This window comes from Simochromis diagramma, unplaced genomic scaffold (assembly GCF_900408965.1).
Source record: "Simochromis diagramma unplaced genomic scaffold, fSimDia1.1 OVJJ01000325.1, whole genome shotgun sequence".
NCBI classification, from domain to species: Eukaryota; Metazoa; Chordata; class Actinopteri; order Cichliformes; family Cichlidae; genus Simochromis; species Simochromis diagramma.
Window position 1 is genome coordinate 1,690,457 of NW_024387291.1, and position 18,055 is coordinate 1,708,511.

Consider the following 18,055-nt stretch of genomic DNA (forward strand, 5'->3'; position numbering starts at 1 on the left):
CCCCCCGCTCCAGCAGGTCGCAGAGAACGGGGGTGAGAGAAGACTCCAAACCTCCCTCCACCCGCTCATTGTAGTGTTGATGCATGTGTGTTCTAAGGTGCATTTAAAACCCAGGAGGGCATGGAGCTACCTGCCAGAGAGCAGCAGGTAAGCGCATAGTCCCTCCTGCTAGCCCTCAATGTCTACGTGTATTTAAAATTGAGAGGTGGGCAACGACGCCAGGGGTGGGGTGTACACCCTGATGGTACTTTGGATTCCGTGTATCGTGCCCACCCCCAAGATCCTATATGTATGTGTAATGAGAGTGTGAGTAATGTGAATGTCTAAGTTGTGGGATAAAATTGAGGCAGAGGCAGCCAGAAGGGGACAGAGGGGGGGGGGGGGGGGGTAGCCTCCTCTGCACCCTGGTGACATACCCCTACTCGAAGGTCCTGCATGTGTGGGTGGTTGTGGTGGAGCGGGAAGAGGGAGGCAGCTGGAGATGGGGAGGGAAGGAAGGGAGGGGCAGGTGACCCCTCCCTGGGGCCAGCTCCCCCGCTGACCCCAGTAGGCACCCCCATACTCCGCGACCCGCCAGGGAAAGGGGGCCCAGGCCCATCCAGACCGGGGCCCAGCGCAGCAGCGCCTCCCGGCCCCACAGAGCCCGGGACAGTCCACCCAACCCCACCACAGAGAAAACTGCACCCACCCCACCATCCACTCATCTTCCAGACTACATAAGACAATAAACACCCAGGCTGAGATCTTCCTCCACCTCTCCTGTATCTCCCCCTCCTGCAGAGAAGTCCCGAGGAGAGGAAAGCTCCTGCAAGATGTGACAATCTCCCCCACCAGTTGAAGAGCCCCCCAGGTGGCTCGATGCACCGGCCGCACCCTGCTCCAGGGGTGGGCCCCCATGCACCCACCCGCCCACAACCCCGGCAACACACCAACCAGGACCCAAGCCCCCGAGGCCCGGCCCGGGCCCCAGCCCCGAGACGGAGCGCCCCCAGAACCTCACGCCCATCCCGGACCCACCCAGGGGCAGCCAGGCTACCAGGTCAGTAACCCACGTCTGTCAGCACAGACCCTCCCCTAGCCCCGCTGCACGCAGCCGCGAGGAAACAGTCACCTGAGAGCCAACAGAGCCCCTAACCGGACATGACCGCTACCCCAGGTTGAGCCCCCCAAGGAAGATGCCTCCGGGGAACCCCCCGACGCCCTAAGCCTGTCCCTACCCCCACACCAATCACAACAGTGAAGGCGGGACCAAACTATGACCCCCCACCCCCACTAGGTGATGGAGCTGATCAAAGGAGCCCAGAGCAATTGATCTGATGTGGTGGCAGAGGCTGTATCAAGACTAATGTAATCTAATAGATAATTTCTATATTGGTTAGAATTAAGATTGTTTTTATTTTTCCAGTTCATGAGGACAGTTTTCTTGGCTATGCATAGGGCAGTGAAAACCATATGGACGATATTCTTTTCTGAAGTGACATTATCTAAGCTGCCCAACAAACACACTAAGGGGGAAGTTGGAATGTTACATTTCAGACACTTCGATAAGTCTTCACATATCTCGCGCCAAAACTTCTGAACTGGTGGACAGAACCAAAGAGCGTGGATATAATTGTCCGGTGAATTGGTTTGGCAGTGTGAGCAGTTGTTGGTAGACGTAAAGCCCATCTTGAACATCCGATGACCTGTATAGTGCACTCTATGTAATATTTTGTATTGAATTAATTGAAGACTGGGATTTCTAATTAGATGAAAGGTTTTTAAGCAAATCTGAGACCAGAAGTTTTGGTCTAAGTTAACTGATAAATCCGCTTCCCATTTTGCAATAGGAAGTGATATTGATTCATCTGTTTTAGAAAGCATCCTGTATATTTTGGATAGTAATTTGGGGGTTTTAAGAGTACGAAATTGAACCACACTTGGTGGTGTTTGTAGTTCAACTTGACCCAGTTTAAATTTCTTTTTTACTATGGATTTAATTTGTTGATATTCTAAAAATCTTTTCTTGTTGATCCCATATTGTGTAACTAGTCTGTCAAATGAGACAAATTCTGTTCCTTCTAGTATATGTTCTAAATATTTGATTCCTTTACCACTCCAATCTGAAAAGTTTATCATATTATTGTTTTGTAATATGTCAGGGTTGTTCCAGATAGGTGTACGTTTGCATGGGATTAATGAAGGTGCTGTCAATTTTAGAAACTCCCACCATGCTGTCAGAGAAGAGCTGATGTTGATGCTTTTAAAGCATTCATGTCGTTGGATGTTTGAGCTGATAAATGGTAGGTCTGAGATCTCTAGATTATTGCAAAGTGCTTGTTCTACATCTAGCCAAGGTTCATCTAAGAGGGTATGTTTTATCGTTATGTTTATCGTTTTTATTGTTAACTCGGTTTTCCTGGGTCTTTTCCCATGTGTTATGAATAAATCTTTTTTTTCGGTACTAGTACTAGTTTTATTTTGTTGTATTTATCCGCGATACCTTAAAGGCCGGTCCGGGAAAATATTGTGGCGCAAAATAGGTTGGGGACCGCTGCACGAAGCAATTTCCTGCCACAACAGCTAAATGGTCCTCAAAGAAAATACTGAATGCCTGCACAGTACAGGCCAGTATTTAATGCAGCCACAGATCTACATCAGTCAGCATTTTGCTCTTTCCACCTCATGACGTCTGTCTAAACAGTCATGTCACTTTCTCATGTGAGTGACTTCTTCAGTCTCAGCTGACTGCAGGTTTCCACAATCTCATAAACAGTACATTTGCACAATGACTGACACAAACAATGTGCTGTGAGGTCAGTTTCATGACCTTTAATATGCAAATTGTCATGACCATTGATCAATGGCCATTCGCAGAGAGTTGGGAAATGGCTGCAATCACAGCATTGTAAGATGGTAAAAGATGCACCGTTAGGCTATCTGGCTAAGTGGATGGGACAACACAGAAGAGCTAACTCATCAGGCAGTTTATTTATGCCTACAGGCATGATGAAGACATGCTGGACAGGGAGGAGCGCTGGTTTGAGTGCAGAGTCAAAGAGGCCATTTACGTGAAAAGGGAAAGACCATCTCTGAATCGAGGAGGGGGCCTAAGGGAATCATAATGGGCATGGTTTTTTGTCTGACTGGTATTCTTGGTCTTCTTGAAGCTTTGTTTGATTTCATGAGGCTGTCTTGAACATGTCTACATGCCTAAATGCTTTGTATTGCGGACTCACAATTGGTTAATTTGATATTTGCATTATTGAGCAGTTGAACAGGTATACCTAATAAAGTGGCTGCTGACTGTATGTAATATGACTTTTCTGGACCATACAGTAGTCGGTGCTATGCTGTCAGGTTGTATATATTTTCTTTGTCTGTTTTCTGATCTGTATGTTTTCATGAGTATTATTTTGCTTTTCTCCATTTCAGCAATTTTTCACATAAATCCATCACATGTAATTTTTCTGTCTGGATCCTTTTTACAGAGTTTTGCAGAAATCTTTGCAAAATCAGTAAGGTTTTGTAAAGGTAAAGTAAAGAACAATTTAATGTCCAAGTCTTAAAAAGGTGGTGAAAGATTGTTATTCATTAATCACAGAGTTGAAGTGATTGACTGACTGGCACATTTGACAAATGTGAAAAACGTTTTGATTATTGTCCTGTCTTTAGTACAGGTGAGTCTGTGTCATAAAACTATTTTGAGAACTACATGAAGTGCAGTGAGAATAACATTCCTGCTGTGAACATCGTGCCTAATTGATTGAGACAACCTGTAAAGCCAGGGCGTGAATTACAGCGGATCCTGGCATGACATTAGCACTCTTCATTCTCATACCTGAGAAAAGGTTTGCAGTTTTTCTCAGTTGCTTTGGTGCAATTCTCACATCTGTAGCCGCTTTCTCAAAACAATGATCATTAGTGGGAAAGAGTGATGAGAAGAATGTTCCAGCTCTGAGATTTTCACCAAAGTCACTAAAAAACAACAAAACAAACTGTGTTACAAATATGAAATTTTGTCTTACTGGTGCAACTGTATTACAGTAACATAAAAGACAGTTATCCTGCTTAACATACTTGAAAAGGCACACATAGAGACCTCTGTATAAGCAGTTACTAATGAGATTCCCCCTAATGTATATCCCAGTTTAGAAAAACTTAAGCAAAAGCGGAAGTTGTCTTTCTGTTCACAGAATAACATTTATGCGTTCAATTTCATTAGGAAAAGAAAAAAAGAATCTAAGTATTCTTTTAATATTTCTTGTGACGAGTGGCGGGTGTTGTTATGCTAAAAACATTTTCCAGTCCAACAACAGAAGTGAATGAAAAACGGAGAATGAATACCATGACGTGACGTTTCAGTCACCGTCATGCCTAACCTTTTTGGATTGTGGGATGAGCATTCATTTAGTGGTGCAGCCAGCCAAAGTGCAGCATCCTGTAGTGACACAGAGACAAGAGACAGCGTTACACAATGCCACAGGTAAGAAATTCAAATGGAATTTTAATGAAGTTCAGATGACTCAGAACAACTTTTACTCAAAATGCCATTCATATTGTTTTAGTCAAAATAGCCTACCTATCTGGAATTTGTTCCAAAATATTATTTGGCAGAATTATAAAATATTTTTTTAAAAATCAGGTTTTGGCAGTTAATTTGGTCATTTTGTGCTGAAGAATGAGGCTCTGTCCAGCTCTCAGTCTCCGCAAACCTCACAGTAAACTGTTATCTTTAGAACTGCTTTCTAGTATTTTCTATATCACCATGTTGCTGCAAGGCTTTTCAAATGTCAGTTTTTGTGCTTGCTTTGTAAACTGCAAACTTTATGCAACTCACCTTGAGTCACATAGTCAAGAAAAACATCGTCTTCACTGCTTAATATCAAGCATACGTAGGGAGGGGTCATTACAGTGTGAGCATGTAAATGTCTTAAATATGTTGCTTGTTTGTGCTTGTTTTTCATGTCTTTTTTTAGTGATTTCTTCTGAAACTTTATTTAGCTGTTACATTTACGTTACATTGACATACATATATTCATATATACAAACATCGTGCACTTGATTACGCTGAAGATGATTGGAGTCAATAATAAAGGAGTTATTAAGTAATAATGTAGTCAGAACAAATCATTGGAATTCCTATTGCATACAACTGCTTCCCATATTTACTGTATGGGTACCATCATTGCCAACATCATATTCCCTTAGAAATGCTTGTATGTTTGAATGCATCTTTAGTATGTCTTCAGTTTTGTTACTTTCTTAGTCAAAGGCTGACTTTGGAACAATGCCACTGATAGATAAACTGATAAACAGCCATTATCAAATTTTACTCGGAGAAAAAGTGAAACCAGTCAACAATGGGTGTGTCAGCTGCAGAGATGTAAGCAGCCTTGTTTAGCGGACCTGAGATCTTGAGACAAATTCCACTGTAAAAATGTATAAATCACAAGATTTGACTCAACATTGTAATGTGAACATGCACTTATGGTCTCAAAAAATAGGGGGGGGGGGGGGTTGAAACTGTAGATGCATTTTTTGATAAACTTACATAACTCTTTTTGTAACATAGTGGCACCACCTTCAATTATGTTCCTTCTTTTCTACAGCCAAAGCATCCCCTTCCCCTGCCAAGGAAACAAATCTCACTTCCAATCAGTGTTGATGAGCCAGAAAAAAGTGCTCCCCTGTCTCCCACGAAATCTGAAGAGGTTTGGGTTCAGTCGCCTACACTCTCAGAAGTTTAAGCAGTGGCTATATATAAACATATATGGTTTAATTCTAATAGTTTTTAATTATTTGGTGAATTTTTTTTCTATTTTAAACTCAGGACATCTGCTCAAGTCCACCACCAGTGTCACCAAAGAAGTGGACTGTTAAAAAGAGTCCAGAAGGAAATGGAGTTTTTGTGGAAAAAATAAAGGTACCGCTGGTCTATATCTAATGTTTTTTTTTCTGTCCACATCTACTCACACAATGAATGCTTTTAATGTGTCACAGAAATGTAGTTTATCTGAAAGCAGTTGAATTGCAGCAGTACAAAGGTCAGACATGTGCATCCAAAGAATCTGAAACTGGTGTGTCTGATCAAACTCTCTGTCATGTGAGATAACATATGAAGTATGTGCACAGTTCAAACAGGATTACCATGTTCAAGGTTGATCTAATGAACATGGATTGTTTCTCTTTTTTTAAGATGCTGGATCAGTGTTTTAAGGATAAAGGTGAACTCCCTCTACTGCCTCCTAAACCCCATCGACTGCAGCTTGATGATGAAAATGAAGCCCTGGTAATTACTTAAAATAAACACAGCATTAAATTGATATCAAGTGATTGTTTTGTCATGTTGAAGTCACTTTAAATCATCTCTCTTTAATTAGGATGCTGAGAGTCTGTCAAACTTCTTTGAAGAGTCAACACGTGAGTAAAAAAATCCAGCTTGAAAAGATTTCAATTGGATGTTGTTTTTTGTGGTATCCTGTTGTTGCTGAACTGTAGTGTCATTTGCTTCTAGCCTGGAAAACTCTGTCCAGTGAGCTCCAACTTGGTAGAGTACCAGAAAAAGTGTAAGTTTTTTATCCATGCTTTTACATGTGGGAACAGTAGTTATAGTTAAAATTATTGTTTGTTGGCACTAAGTTTGTCTTTGGATTAATTTCATCTTCACTTCAATGCAGCTTAATTCAATTCAGTGACATGCAGACACATCACACAAATGTGAGCATCTTCCTCTCTTCAGACATCATTGTACTTCAGTCTTTAACAAAGGGTGGACAGACTGACAGTACTGTCATGAACCTACTCGTGCACTCCTTTGGCTACAGCACTTCTTTTATACCATACAGTTGATTGGCTGATTGCATGTGTTTAAGTTCAGGCCTAACTTTAGTTCCCAGCCATTCACATAGCCTTTTTGCTTAAAGAACATCTTTGCATGCTACACTGGCTCTCGCTGCCCAAAGCTGAGGAGGAAAGCAATTTTCAAGACCACATAATTTCACAAAACATTTGGAAGAAAGAAAGAAAAAGAACAATGCAAGTGAAAGTGAAGGCATGCAGAGATGCCGGAAGGGGCTCGTTCTCTGTGACCTTTTTGTTCATGAACATACACAACTAGGGCAGGGCTGGCAACTCCCATATCTCTCATGATAATAATTAAATATGAATGCCTTTTTGTTATGCATTAGTTTCACTTTCTTAAATTAATTAAACAAGTTAAACAGGAATAACTTCCATAAACATGGAAGGGCACAAAAGAACATTTTATTTTATTTGACATTGGTGACTAAGGCAAATAAAACAGTTTTGTGTGTGTGTGTTTTTATTTTTACTAAATGAGATTCATTAGAATGATGTGGCTAAAGACATCTGAGGTTAGTTGTTGATTTGAGCTGTTTGGAGGAGTCTTTCCTGTACTTTTATTACATGTCTCCTGCTTCAAATGATTAATGACACGCAGATTCACACTGATTTCAAATAGTGTCCTGAGTAAAAAAATAAATAAATAGTGTCCTGAGTGCTGCTTTCCATCTGGTCCAAATACTTCTGTAAAGAAAAGAACCGAAACAAAAGCAGACTTTTAATACAAAACAACTCTTAATAGTTTGAAACACATAAAACTAAGTGACCTGCTTAAGAAAAGATATACTCACAGCAGGCAGTCATGACACACGTGTTTCACCAAATAATCTACCACAAACAAAATTAAAGAAGCAGCTCGTGAAGCAAATGAAGACTTACACTGTAAATTAAAGTGCAGTTTTCCAGTTATCTGTGATAAATGCAGTGCTTTTCCTGCTTTAGGAAAAGTCAGAGAATCACCAAAGTTATTACAGTCTGTTATCATGAATAAGTGTGTTTAAAATGCAATTGGTTTTGTTGATATTAAAGGTGAATTAATAAAGTTTTTATAACACATTCTAGGGTCATAGAAGTTAAAGCCGAACATCTTCATAAAGCTTTCAATTCTTACATCTCAACGACATCTGGGTGTCAAGGCGGGCTACAAGAGAAAATAGACGAGCTTGGCTCCATCGCTGACAACTTAGATAAGGTGGTGTGGATATATTTATTGATATATGTATATCTGTGTCCATAGGTTCCCTTTTTAATCCTTTTCTTTTTCAGGTTTCAAAGGGGACAAAAATCGCTGGCATCACAGGAGGCGCTACAACTGTAGCAGGAGGTGTGGCAGCAGCTGCTGGGGTGATCCTGTCCCCGTTCACTCTGGGAGCCTCGCTGGCACTAACTGCTGTCGGGGTCGGCGTGGCTGCAGCCGGCGGTGTTACTGGTGCATCAGCAGCCATCGCAAATAAGGTGACGGTCTTTAAGGCATTGGGTTAAAACATCTTTGTTCATGGTTTTTGTAGGTTGATAGGTTTTCCTAAATTTTTAAGAGAAAATACATTTTTCAAATCTATTCCGACTCACTTTTGTTTTTGTTCTTTTGTTAATTTGGAGTTCCAGGACTTCAATCTAAAATGCTGAATGTCTTCTTTTACAATATAAAGTCTCTCAAGATCAAAAGCCCTGTTTTTATGTTATCACAATTTTTAAAAAGGGTACTAACTGGAAACTACCCACACTAGTAATCTGAATTTCTGGTATTGAACTGATTGTGAAGCATGTTTTTCCAGGTGAACTGCAACCAGGACCAGAAGAAAATTGAAAAGGTCTTTACCGACTACGAGTCCCTCAGTAAGGGCATTCAGGAGAAACTTGCTTATGTCATTGAGGGCATAGAGCAGCTGAGGCAGCATGGTGTCATCATGCTTGAGAGGACCAAGGTGAAGTCAGAGAGGGCCTCCAAGTTGTTGGAGTTCTTTGGTCTAGGAGGGCCATGTGCCAAGGTCTTGGAGGCAAACTCCAAGCCATCTGGGATGATAGAAGGCTTCGCCCTCGGCATGGATATGTACTTCACCAAAGGAAAAGATGGAACCAAGGTGAAGAAGGGCTTTGAGTCAAAGTTGGCAAAGAAACTCCGCTCCTTGGCGGTGGATCTCCAGGAACGACTGGATGAGTCCATCAAAATCAAAGAACTGTTTGAAAAGTATTGTTAGGAGGGTATTTTTCTCCACTTGAATATCTTTTGTTTTGGGGTTGTCTTTTAATGTTAATTTTCAGCTTTTATTAAAGTTTATTGATCAATATAGATATTACCTCTTTGGCAACAGGTTTGAAAACAGAACAAAACTTTTAGTGCAACTTTAGGAATTGTAACTTCAAGCAGTTTCTTTTAAATGGCATGTGGTTATTAATGCTGTATAAAACTGAGATTGTGTTAACCTCCCTTACTTTAGCCAATTTTTCCTGTTAAGATTATTTCTAAAACTAATCTAATCAGATTTTGTCGATTCACACTTTAAGCTAGGTGTTAAACAGAATGCCATGACATTTTTAAAAATGACTTCTAAATAAACTACTTAAAGACCGACACTATCCACCAGGGGGCAGTGTAATTCTTTTTTCTGTTTTTTATTTCACCTGATACTGAGTACAGTTTTAAAATACATAGACTTTTGTTAGGGGTGCAACGATACACAAAATTCACGGTTCGGTTCGGTTCGATACTTTGGTGTCACGGTTCGATATTTTTTCGATACAAAAAAATGTTCATGCATTTTTAATTTGTCATTTATTAAAATTATAAATATATATTTTAACTCAAAAGTACAGTTTTTAAATTTAACCCTAACCCTTGTGCGTGTTTTTTATTTTGACAGCGAATGCGCACCTGCGGACCACTTATGTGCAGCCCTGGTTATTTAGCTCATCATATTGCAGCCACAGAAATTCTTTTGTCCATGAAACCATAAAGCTGCACTTTCTTTTTGCCTTATAGTCTGATTTGTCATAACTTCTCCGTTTTGTGGTAAGCTTTTCTTTGGCTGTCACTTCTTCACCCTGACCTGTCTTATTTGGCTCAGCAGAACTGAAATGCTTTTACACGCTCACTCACATAAGCTCAGCGATTCTCTGCGCGATCAACCTCTCACATGTTTAAGCTTGCTGCGGGAGATTTCACTTGTCATGTTTGCATAGTAAGCTAACGATTAATAAGACGATGTCAGAGGAATTGGTGCACAAATTATCATCACTCACAGATCAGTGCTGTCGCTCTCTATACACAGTTCGCATGATTGCAAAGTGAAAGCAAAAAAACAAGCGCAAATTCAAACGCGATTTCAATATGTCACATATTGACAGTGGCTCACAGATGCCAATGACATAATTACCCAGCTACATTTCTGAAAGAATGCAAAAGCATTGACATATATTTTTCCTACAATAGCCCGACGGGCAGGGAAGAGATAGATTTTGGTAGCCCGACTGAAAAAAATCGCTAGCTCCGGGACGTCGGGCTAGCGATATTGCAAGCCCTGTATCTGATTGAGGAATCACTCATCTTTGTAAAAGAGAGTTTATTACAGAGAAATGGCTCTTTCCAAAAATAAAAGCTATACTATCCGCTTCTTCTGGGCTATATTCTCAGCAGCATAAGGAGAATCATGTGCTAACAGCTGTCTAAATGACTCGGCTAAAGTTAGTAGCATGCTTGCTTTTTTTTGTCTGCTTCCACTTGTCTTTGCACTAGGATGATGTCGGCGTAAATGTGCAGTCATATTCGTTGTGTTCCCACTAGTGCTTTCAGGTTAATCTCGTTGAAATGACCTTAACGCCACAACACGGCAAATCTCCGTTAACGAGCTACCGCCGATCGCTCCGTGCATGGGGCTAGACGGCAAACACGTTAACGAGCTAACTGCGCTAACACACTAGTTCACACCAATGTAATTGAGCATTGCATGGCACATCCAACATACTGTTTTACTTTAGTCCATGACTCGCTTACCTTCAGGGTCATACGTCACATGAAAACCAAAATAATTCCAAACGCCAGATCTGAATGTTGCAAGTAGAGCTTAACTTCTGTCTCGCTAGCTTGCCCTGCGCTCTTCCTTCTGACTATGCTGTCTGTGTTGAGTGGATCTGCGCTCGACAGTGCAGCCTAGGCGGAGTAGTCGAACACAGATTCACTGAGCGCTCAACACAGACAGCATCGTCAGAAGGAAAATTGATAAAATAAATTACAAATTTTGTATTGTTCGATACATATGCATACCGAACCGAAAGCACTGTATCGAACGGTTCAATATCGATACGAATATCGTTGCACCCCTAACTTTTGTCATTCCTAGCTTGACTTTATATGTCATGAGTGGTTGTTAACCGTAAGCTTAAAATGAAACATTTTAAATGTTACTTCTACATAAACTTACTCAGGCCCCAGACCTGACTGTGTGTCATACAAACCATATGACAATTACAGAAATGCAGTCAAACTTTTTCTCAGTGTTTATTCAAATAGTTCTGCCTATCATTCAACCTATTTATGCTATAAACCTTTTTACATTTTCACACTATCATAAGGTGTGGACACCTTGGGTTGTGAAAAAAAGTTTGAATGACCTAAAAAAAAAAAATTAGGGTTTGGGTCCAAATTAATGTCTGGCTTCAAGTGTGGTCTTCTGCTGCTGTAGCCCAACTGCTTCAAGGTAAGATTTGTTGTGCTCTTCTGCATGGTTTGTTTATAATCGCTGGTTATTTGTGTTACTGTTGCTATCAGCTCTGGTGATTCTTCTCTGGTCTCTGACATCAACAAGGCATTTACACCCTGAGAACTGCTGCTCTCTGGATATTTCTCTTTTTTTGGACCAGTAGTTTTTGACACACTCAGACCAAAAACCATGCCTATTATACCTTACTTCTTGATGCTCCGTTTGAACTTCATGAGGCTGTCTTGAACATGTCTATATGCCTGAATGATTTGAATTACTGACTCATGATTGGTTAATTTGGTATTTGCATTATTGAGCAGCTGAACAGGTATACCTAATAAAGTGGCTGCTGAATGTATGTAGTGTGACTTACAGTAGTTGGTGCTATGCTCTCAGGTTGTATATATTTTCTTTGTCTGTTTTCTGATCTGTATGTTTTCACGAGTATTATTTTGCTTTTCTCCATTTCAGCAATTTTTCACATAAATCCATCACATGTAATTTTTCTGTCTGGATCCTTTTTACTCTGCATTATCCCTACATTTTTTGCAGAAACCTTTGCAAAGTCAGTAAGGTTTTGATAAAAGTAAAAAACAATTTCATCTCTAAGTCTTTAAAAGGTGGTGAAAGAAAATTGTTATTTATTCATCACAGTATTCCTAAAGTGTTCCTTTAAATGATTTCCTTTAATATTTCTTGCGACAAGTGGCAGGTGTTGTTATGCTAAAAACAACATTTTCCAGTCCAACAACAGAATGAATGAAAAAAGGTGAATGGATACCATGCCGTGACGTTTCAGTCACAGTCATGCAATCTGTTTGGTTTGTGTGATGAGCATTCATTTAGTGGATCAACCAGCCAAAGTGCAGCATCCTGTAGTTACACAGAGACAGCAGGCACTGTTACACAATGCCACAGGTAAGAAATTTAAATAGAATTTTATTTAAGTTCAGACGACAACAACTTTTACTCACACTGCCATGCATATTGTTTTGGTCAAAATATCCTACCTATCTGGAATTTGTTCCAACATATTTCAAAAGAACTGCAAAGGTTTTGTTGCCAGAATCATTAAAAAATTTGAATTAGATTAGATTTGCACTCGAAGCAAAAGTGAAACCAGTCCACAATGGGCGTGTTAGCTTCAGAGATGTAAGCAGCCTTGTTTGGCGGGCTTGACCAGGTAGATTAACAGTTTGGTTGTCTGGAATTTCAGCTCTGTAAGCTGACTCTGAATTGAAATATAATGTGTTCAGATTTGTAGTTCCTTAGAAATCTTGAGGCAAATTTCACTGTAAAAATGTATAGATCACTAGATTTGACTCAATGTTGTATCATGAACATGCCTCATGGTCTATAAAAGTAGGTTCAGGGAGGGGGCCATTGAAATTGTAGACCACAGTTCTACTTTGATAAACTTATTCTGTGTTACATAACTATCTTTGTCACATTGTGGCAGCACCTTCAATTATGCTCCCTCTTTTCTCCAGCCAAAGCTTCCAACTCCCTCGCCACGTCCGACTCCCCTGCCAAGAAAACAAATCTTCCTTCAAATGAGTCCTAAGACTGATGAGCCAGAAAAAAGTGCTCCCCTGTCTCCCACGAAATCTGAAGAGGTTTGGGTTCAGTCGCCTACACTCTCAGAAGTTTAAGCAGTGGCTATATATAAACATATATGGTTGCATTCTATTCTTTTTAATTATTTGGTGAATTTTTTCTCTATTATAAACTCAGGACATCTGCTCGAGTCCACCACCAGTGTCACCAAAGAAGTGGACTGTTAGAAAGAGTTCAACAGGAAATGGAGTTTTTGTGGAAAAAATAAAGGTACCGCTGGTCTATATCTAATGTTTTTTTTCTGTCCACATCTACTCACACAATGAATGCTTTTAATGTGTCACAGAAATGTAGTTTATCTGAAAGCAGTTGAATTGCAGCAGTACAAAGGTCAGACATGTGCATCCAAAGAATCTGAAACTGGTGTGTCTGATCAAACTCTCTGTCATGTGAGATAACATATGAAGTATGTGCACAGTTCAAACAGGATTACCATGTTCAAGGTTGATCTAATAAACATGGATTGTTTCTCTTTTTTTAAGATGCTGGATCAGTGTTTTAAGGATAAAGATGAACCCCCTCCGCTGCCTTCTAAACCCCATCGACTGCAGCTTGATGATGAAAATGAAGCCCTGGTAATTACTTAAAATAAACACAGCATTAAATTGATATCAAGTGATTGTTTTGTCATGTTGTAGTCACTTTAAATCATCTCTCTTTAATTAGGATGCTGAGAGTCTGTCAAACTCCTACAAAGAGTCAACACGTGAGTAAAAATATCCAGCTTGAAAAGATTTCAATTGGATGTTGTTTTTTGTGGTATCCTGTTGTTGCTGAAGTGTAGTGTCATTTGCTTCTAGCCTGGAAAACTCTGTCCAGTGAGCTCCAACTTAGAGGAGTGCCAGAAAAAGTGTAAGTTTTTCCTCCATGCTTTTACATGTGGGAACAGTAGTTATAGTTAAAATTATTGTTTGTTGGCACTAAGTTTGTCTTTGGATTAATTTCATCTTCACTTCAATGCAGCTTAATTCAATTCAGTGACATGCAGACACATCACACAAATGTGAGCATCTTCCTCTCTTCAGACATCATTGTACTTCAGTCTTTAACAAAGGGTGGACAGACTGACAGTACTGTCATGAACCTACTCGTGCACTCCTTTGGCTACAGCACTTCTTTTATACCATACAGCTGATTGGCTGATTGCATGTGTTTAAGTTCAGGCCTAACTTTAGTTCCCAGCCATTCACATAGCCTTTTTTCATAAAGAATGTCTTTAAGAAAAAAGGCTGTGCTCGCAACTCTCATACCTCTAATCTAGTTGCATATGAAAACATTATTGTTAAGCATTAGTTTCACTTTCTAAAAGTAAGTTAAACAAGCTAAACAGGAATAAGTTCCATAAACATGGACAAAGAACATTTTATTTTCCTTAGCAACCAAACATTAGACGTTCAGAGTTTTTTTTTTTTTAAGTATTTATTTTTACTAAATGAGATTCATCAGAATAGTGCGGCTAAACACATCTGAGGTTAGCTGTCGATTTGAGCTGTTTGGAGGAGTCTTTCCTGTAATTTCATTACATGCCTCCTGCTTCAAATGATTAACAACACGCAGATTCACACTGATTTTTTTTTACACAACAGACATTGTCAAATAGTGTCCTGAGTGTTGCTTTCCATCTGGTCCAAATACTTCTGTAGAGAAAAAAACCAAAACAAAAGCAGACTTTTAATACAAAACAACTCTTAATAGTTTGAAACACGTAAAACTAACTGCTTAAGAAAAGATATACTCACAGCAGGCAGTCATGACACACGTGCTTCACCAAATAATCTACCATGAAAAAAAGAAGCAGCTCGTGAAGCAAATGAAGACTTAGATTGTACACTGAAGTGCAGTATGTGGTATGACATCCGTGATAAATGCAGTGCTTTTCCTGCTTTAGGAAAAGTCAGAGAATCACCAAAGTTATTACAGTCTGTTATCTGCGGATCATGAATAAGTGTGTTTAAAATGCAAATGGTTTTGTTGATATTAAAGGTGAATTAATAAAGTTTTTATAACACATTCTAGGGTCATAGAAGTTAAAGCCGAACATCTTCATAAAGCTTTCAATTCTTACATCTCGACGACATCTGGGTGTCAAGGCGGGCTGAAAGAAAAAATAGACGAGCTTGGCTCCATCGCTGACAACTTGGATAAGGTAAGAAGGTGTGGATATATTTATGGCTATATGTATATCTGTGTCCATAGGTTCCCTTTTAAATCCTTTTCTTTTTCAGGTTTCAAAGGGGACAAAAATCGCTGGCATCACAGGAGGCGCTACAACTGTAGCAGGAGGTGTGGCAGCAGCTGCTGGGGTGATCCTGTCCCCGTTCACGCTGGGAGCCTCGCTGGCACTAACTGCTGTCGGGGTCGGCGTGGCTGCAGCCGGCGGTGTTACTGGTGCATCAGCAGCCATTGCAAATAAGGTGACGGTCTTTAAGGCACTGGCTTGATTAAATTCTGCTGTTAAAAACAATCACAGCTTTTCTTTATCACTTTCACACTCCAGTGATGCATCTGAGTTTTTGGGCTTCAGTGTCTTGGCCGAGAACACTTCTCCCCACTGTCTAAGTGTTTGCTGTCATAGGGGACTGTTGGAGTTCCAGGACTTCAATCTAAAATGCTGAATGTCTTCTTTTACAATATAAAGTCTCTCGAGCTCAAAAGCCCTGTTTTTATGTTATCACAATAAATAAAGGGTACTAACTGGAAACTACCCACACTAGTAATCTGAATTTCTGGTATTGAACTGATTGTGAAGCATGTTTTTCCAGGTGAACTGCAACCAGGACCAGAAGAAAATTGAGAAGATCTTTACCGACTACGAGTCCCTCAGTAAGTGCATTCAGGAGAAATTGTTTTATGTTAATGAGGGCATAGAGCAGCTGAGGCAGCATGGTGTGTTCACGCTTGAGAACACAAAGGTGAAGTCAGAGAGGGCCTCCAAGGTGCTGGAGTTCTGTGGTCAAGGAGGTGCATGTGCCACGGCCTTGGAGGCAAACTCTAAGGCGTCTGGGATGATAGAAGGCTTCGCCCTCGGCATGGATATGTACTTCACCAAAGGAAAAGATGGAACCAAGGTGAAGAAGGGCTTTGAGTCAAAGTTGGCAAAGAAACTCCGCTCCTTGATGATGGATCTCCAGAAAGGACTGGATGAGTTCATCAAAATCAAAGAACTGTTTGAAAAGTATTGTTAGGAGGGTATTTTTCTCCACTTGAATATCTTTTGTTTTGGGGTTGTCTTTTAATGTTAATTTTCAGTTTTTACAAAAGTTTATTGATCGGTGTATATATATTACTTCTTTGGCAACAGGTTTGAAAACAGAACAAAGCTTTTGGTGCAACTTTAGGAATTGTAACTTCAAGCAGTTTCTTTTAAATGGCATGTGGTTATTAATGCTGTATAAAACTGAGATTGTGTTAACCTCCCTTACTTTAGCTGTTTTTTCTTTCAAGATAATCTAACAGCTTAAGCTACGTGTTAAACTGAATCCAATGACATTTTTAAAATAAGACTACTAAATAAAGACTGACGCCATCCACCGGGGGGCAGTGTAGTCCTTCTTTTAAAATATTTTAGCTGATGCTGAGTACACATTTTGAAAATACGTAAACTTTTGACATTCCTAGCTTGACTTTATATGTGGTATAGTTTTACGTATAACATTTAAAAAACAATTTACACACAAATGCGAGTGGTTGTTAACTGAAAGCTTAAAATGAAACATTTGAATGTTCTCCATAAACCTACTCAGGTACCAGACCGGACTGTGGGTCATACAGACCGTATTACAATTACAGAAATGTAGTCAAACTATATCTCAGTGAGATTAAAACGACTACAAAAAACATAGCAAGAGACACTGGTTTTGGAGACGCACAAACCAGACCCAGGTGTACTTTCAGAGTCACTGTCCTGCAGCTTGAATCTTTCAGTACTGTCTGCAGAACAAGTTTGATGTTTCCACCCCTATTTCAACTTTGGATGGAGGTTTTTTTTTTTTTTTTTTATCTATGTTTGCTTTATTGTCATTACTTGCTTATTACACTATGACTGGCTCTAACAAGTGTATCTACAAACAATGCTGAAGATTTCATTCAGATGCCAATTTTGGGTTTTAGGGGGCTGCTCTAATATTTGGCTTCAACACCATCTTTATCTTCGGTTTGAAAAAAGGAACAGTGCACTTGAGTGACAATCAGCCTTTTATTTACCTCGCTGACTACTTTGACAGTCATTAGATGACTTCCCCATCTAAAATAATATCTTCCCTTTACAAAACCATCCCAACCACATGAAACCTTCATGTAGGGTGAAAAAAATAATTATGATGAAATGTATGAAGTGAGACTCCTCGCTCTGCAGTCTGCACAGTCTTGTTCAGTCCAAATAATAGTTACCAGGCTTGTTTGACCAGAGACTGCTCAAAATGACAAGGGTGTGACCCTACATGTGTTAGACATAAGCAGTGAATCATGTCCGTCTGTATGTGAATAAAATATAAAATGGGACACGTTGTGATCTAAATTAACTGTCGGCCAGTTAAAACAATAGACATCTTCGCTCCAGTACAATGAATATTATTGCATAAATGCGATTTGGATGGGTTTTTTTACAAACAGTAAAACAGCTAAAGGCCCATAAAATACTCAATACTCAATGTTTACATCCTGGATTTGACCTATATTTTACGTCACAGCAGCCTGTGGATCTACTTTGTCCGTTGTAAAAGCTATGATTCATCCAACCAGTTATAAACATGAGTCAGGCGGAGGGATCGCACTCACAAAAAGGGCTCGTTTGTTTAACTTAACCAGCATAGTCGAGTGGCCACGCTTTTGTTGACGTTATAAATACTGTTGTGAAGACCTCCCACTCGCGCTGCTGGTTTCACAGTGAACAAACGCCC

The 18,055-nt window shown here is 39.9% G+C and overlaps 2 protein-coding genes across 2 annotated transcripts; both read left to right on the plus strand.

The window, feature by feature from the left end:
* The first annotated feature begins 3,206 nt into the window (after positions 1-3,206).
* On the plus strand, positions 3,207-9,446 carry LOC120716394 (apolipoprotein L3-like). The gene is made up of 9 exons (XM_040003924.1): positions 3,207-4,465; positions 5,592-5,693; positions 5,813-5,905; positions 6,179-6,271; positions 6,363-6,402; positions 6,497-6,548; positions 7,906-8,035; positions 8,110-8,298; positions 8,619-9,446. The coding sequence occupies exons 1-9, from the start codon at positions 4,457-4,459 to the stop codon at positions 9,039-9,041; spliced, it is 1,131 nt and encodes a 376-aa protein (XP_039859858.1). The 5' UTR covers positions 3,207-4,456; the 3' UTR covers positions 9,042-9,446.
* Positions 9,447-12,327: 2,881 nt separating this feature from the next.
* LOC120716393 (apolipoprotein L3-like) lies at positions 12,328-17,781 on the plus strand. Its single transcript, XM_040003923.1, has 9 exons — positions 12,328-12,458; positions 13,031-13,156; positions 13,275-13,367; positions 13,640-13,732; positions 13,824-13,863; positions 13,958-14,009; positions 15,174-15,303; positions 15,383-15,571; positions 15,920-17,781. Exons 1-9 carry the CDS (start codon positions 12,450-12,452, stop codon positions 16,340-16,342), a joined length of 1,155 nt encoding a protein of 384 aa, XP_039859857.1. The 5' UTR covers positions 12,328-12,449; the 3' UTR covers positions 16,343-17,781.
* The last annotated feature ends 274 nt before the right edge of the window (positions 17,782-18,055 follow it).

What these genes read in the sequence shown, in the direction of transcription:
- LOC120716394 (XM_040003924.1), top strand. An exon ending in CTTCTTTGAAGAGTCAACAC is followed by an intron (nt 6,403 to 6,496) that starts GTGAGTAAAAAA and finishes ATTTGCTTCTAG; the next exon opens with CCTGGAAAACTCTGTCCAGT. An exon ending in CAGCAGCCATCGCAAATAAG is followed by an intron (nt 8,299 to 8,618) that starts GTGACGGTCTTT and finishes ATGTTTTTCCAG; the next exon opens with GTGAACTGCAACCAGGACCA.
- LOC120716393 (XM_040003923.1), top strand. An exon ending in AGAGGAGTGCCAGAAAAAGT is followed by an intron (nt 14,010 to 15,173) that starts GTAAGTTTTTCC and finishes AACACATTCTAG; the next exon opens with GGTCATAGAAGTTAAAGCCG. An exon ending in TCGCTGACAACTTGGATAAG is followed by an intron (nt 15,304 to 15,382) that starts GTAAGAAGGTGT and finishes TTTCTTTTTCAG; the next exon opens with GTTTCAAAGGGGACAAAAAT.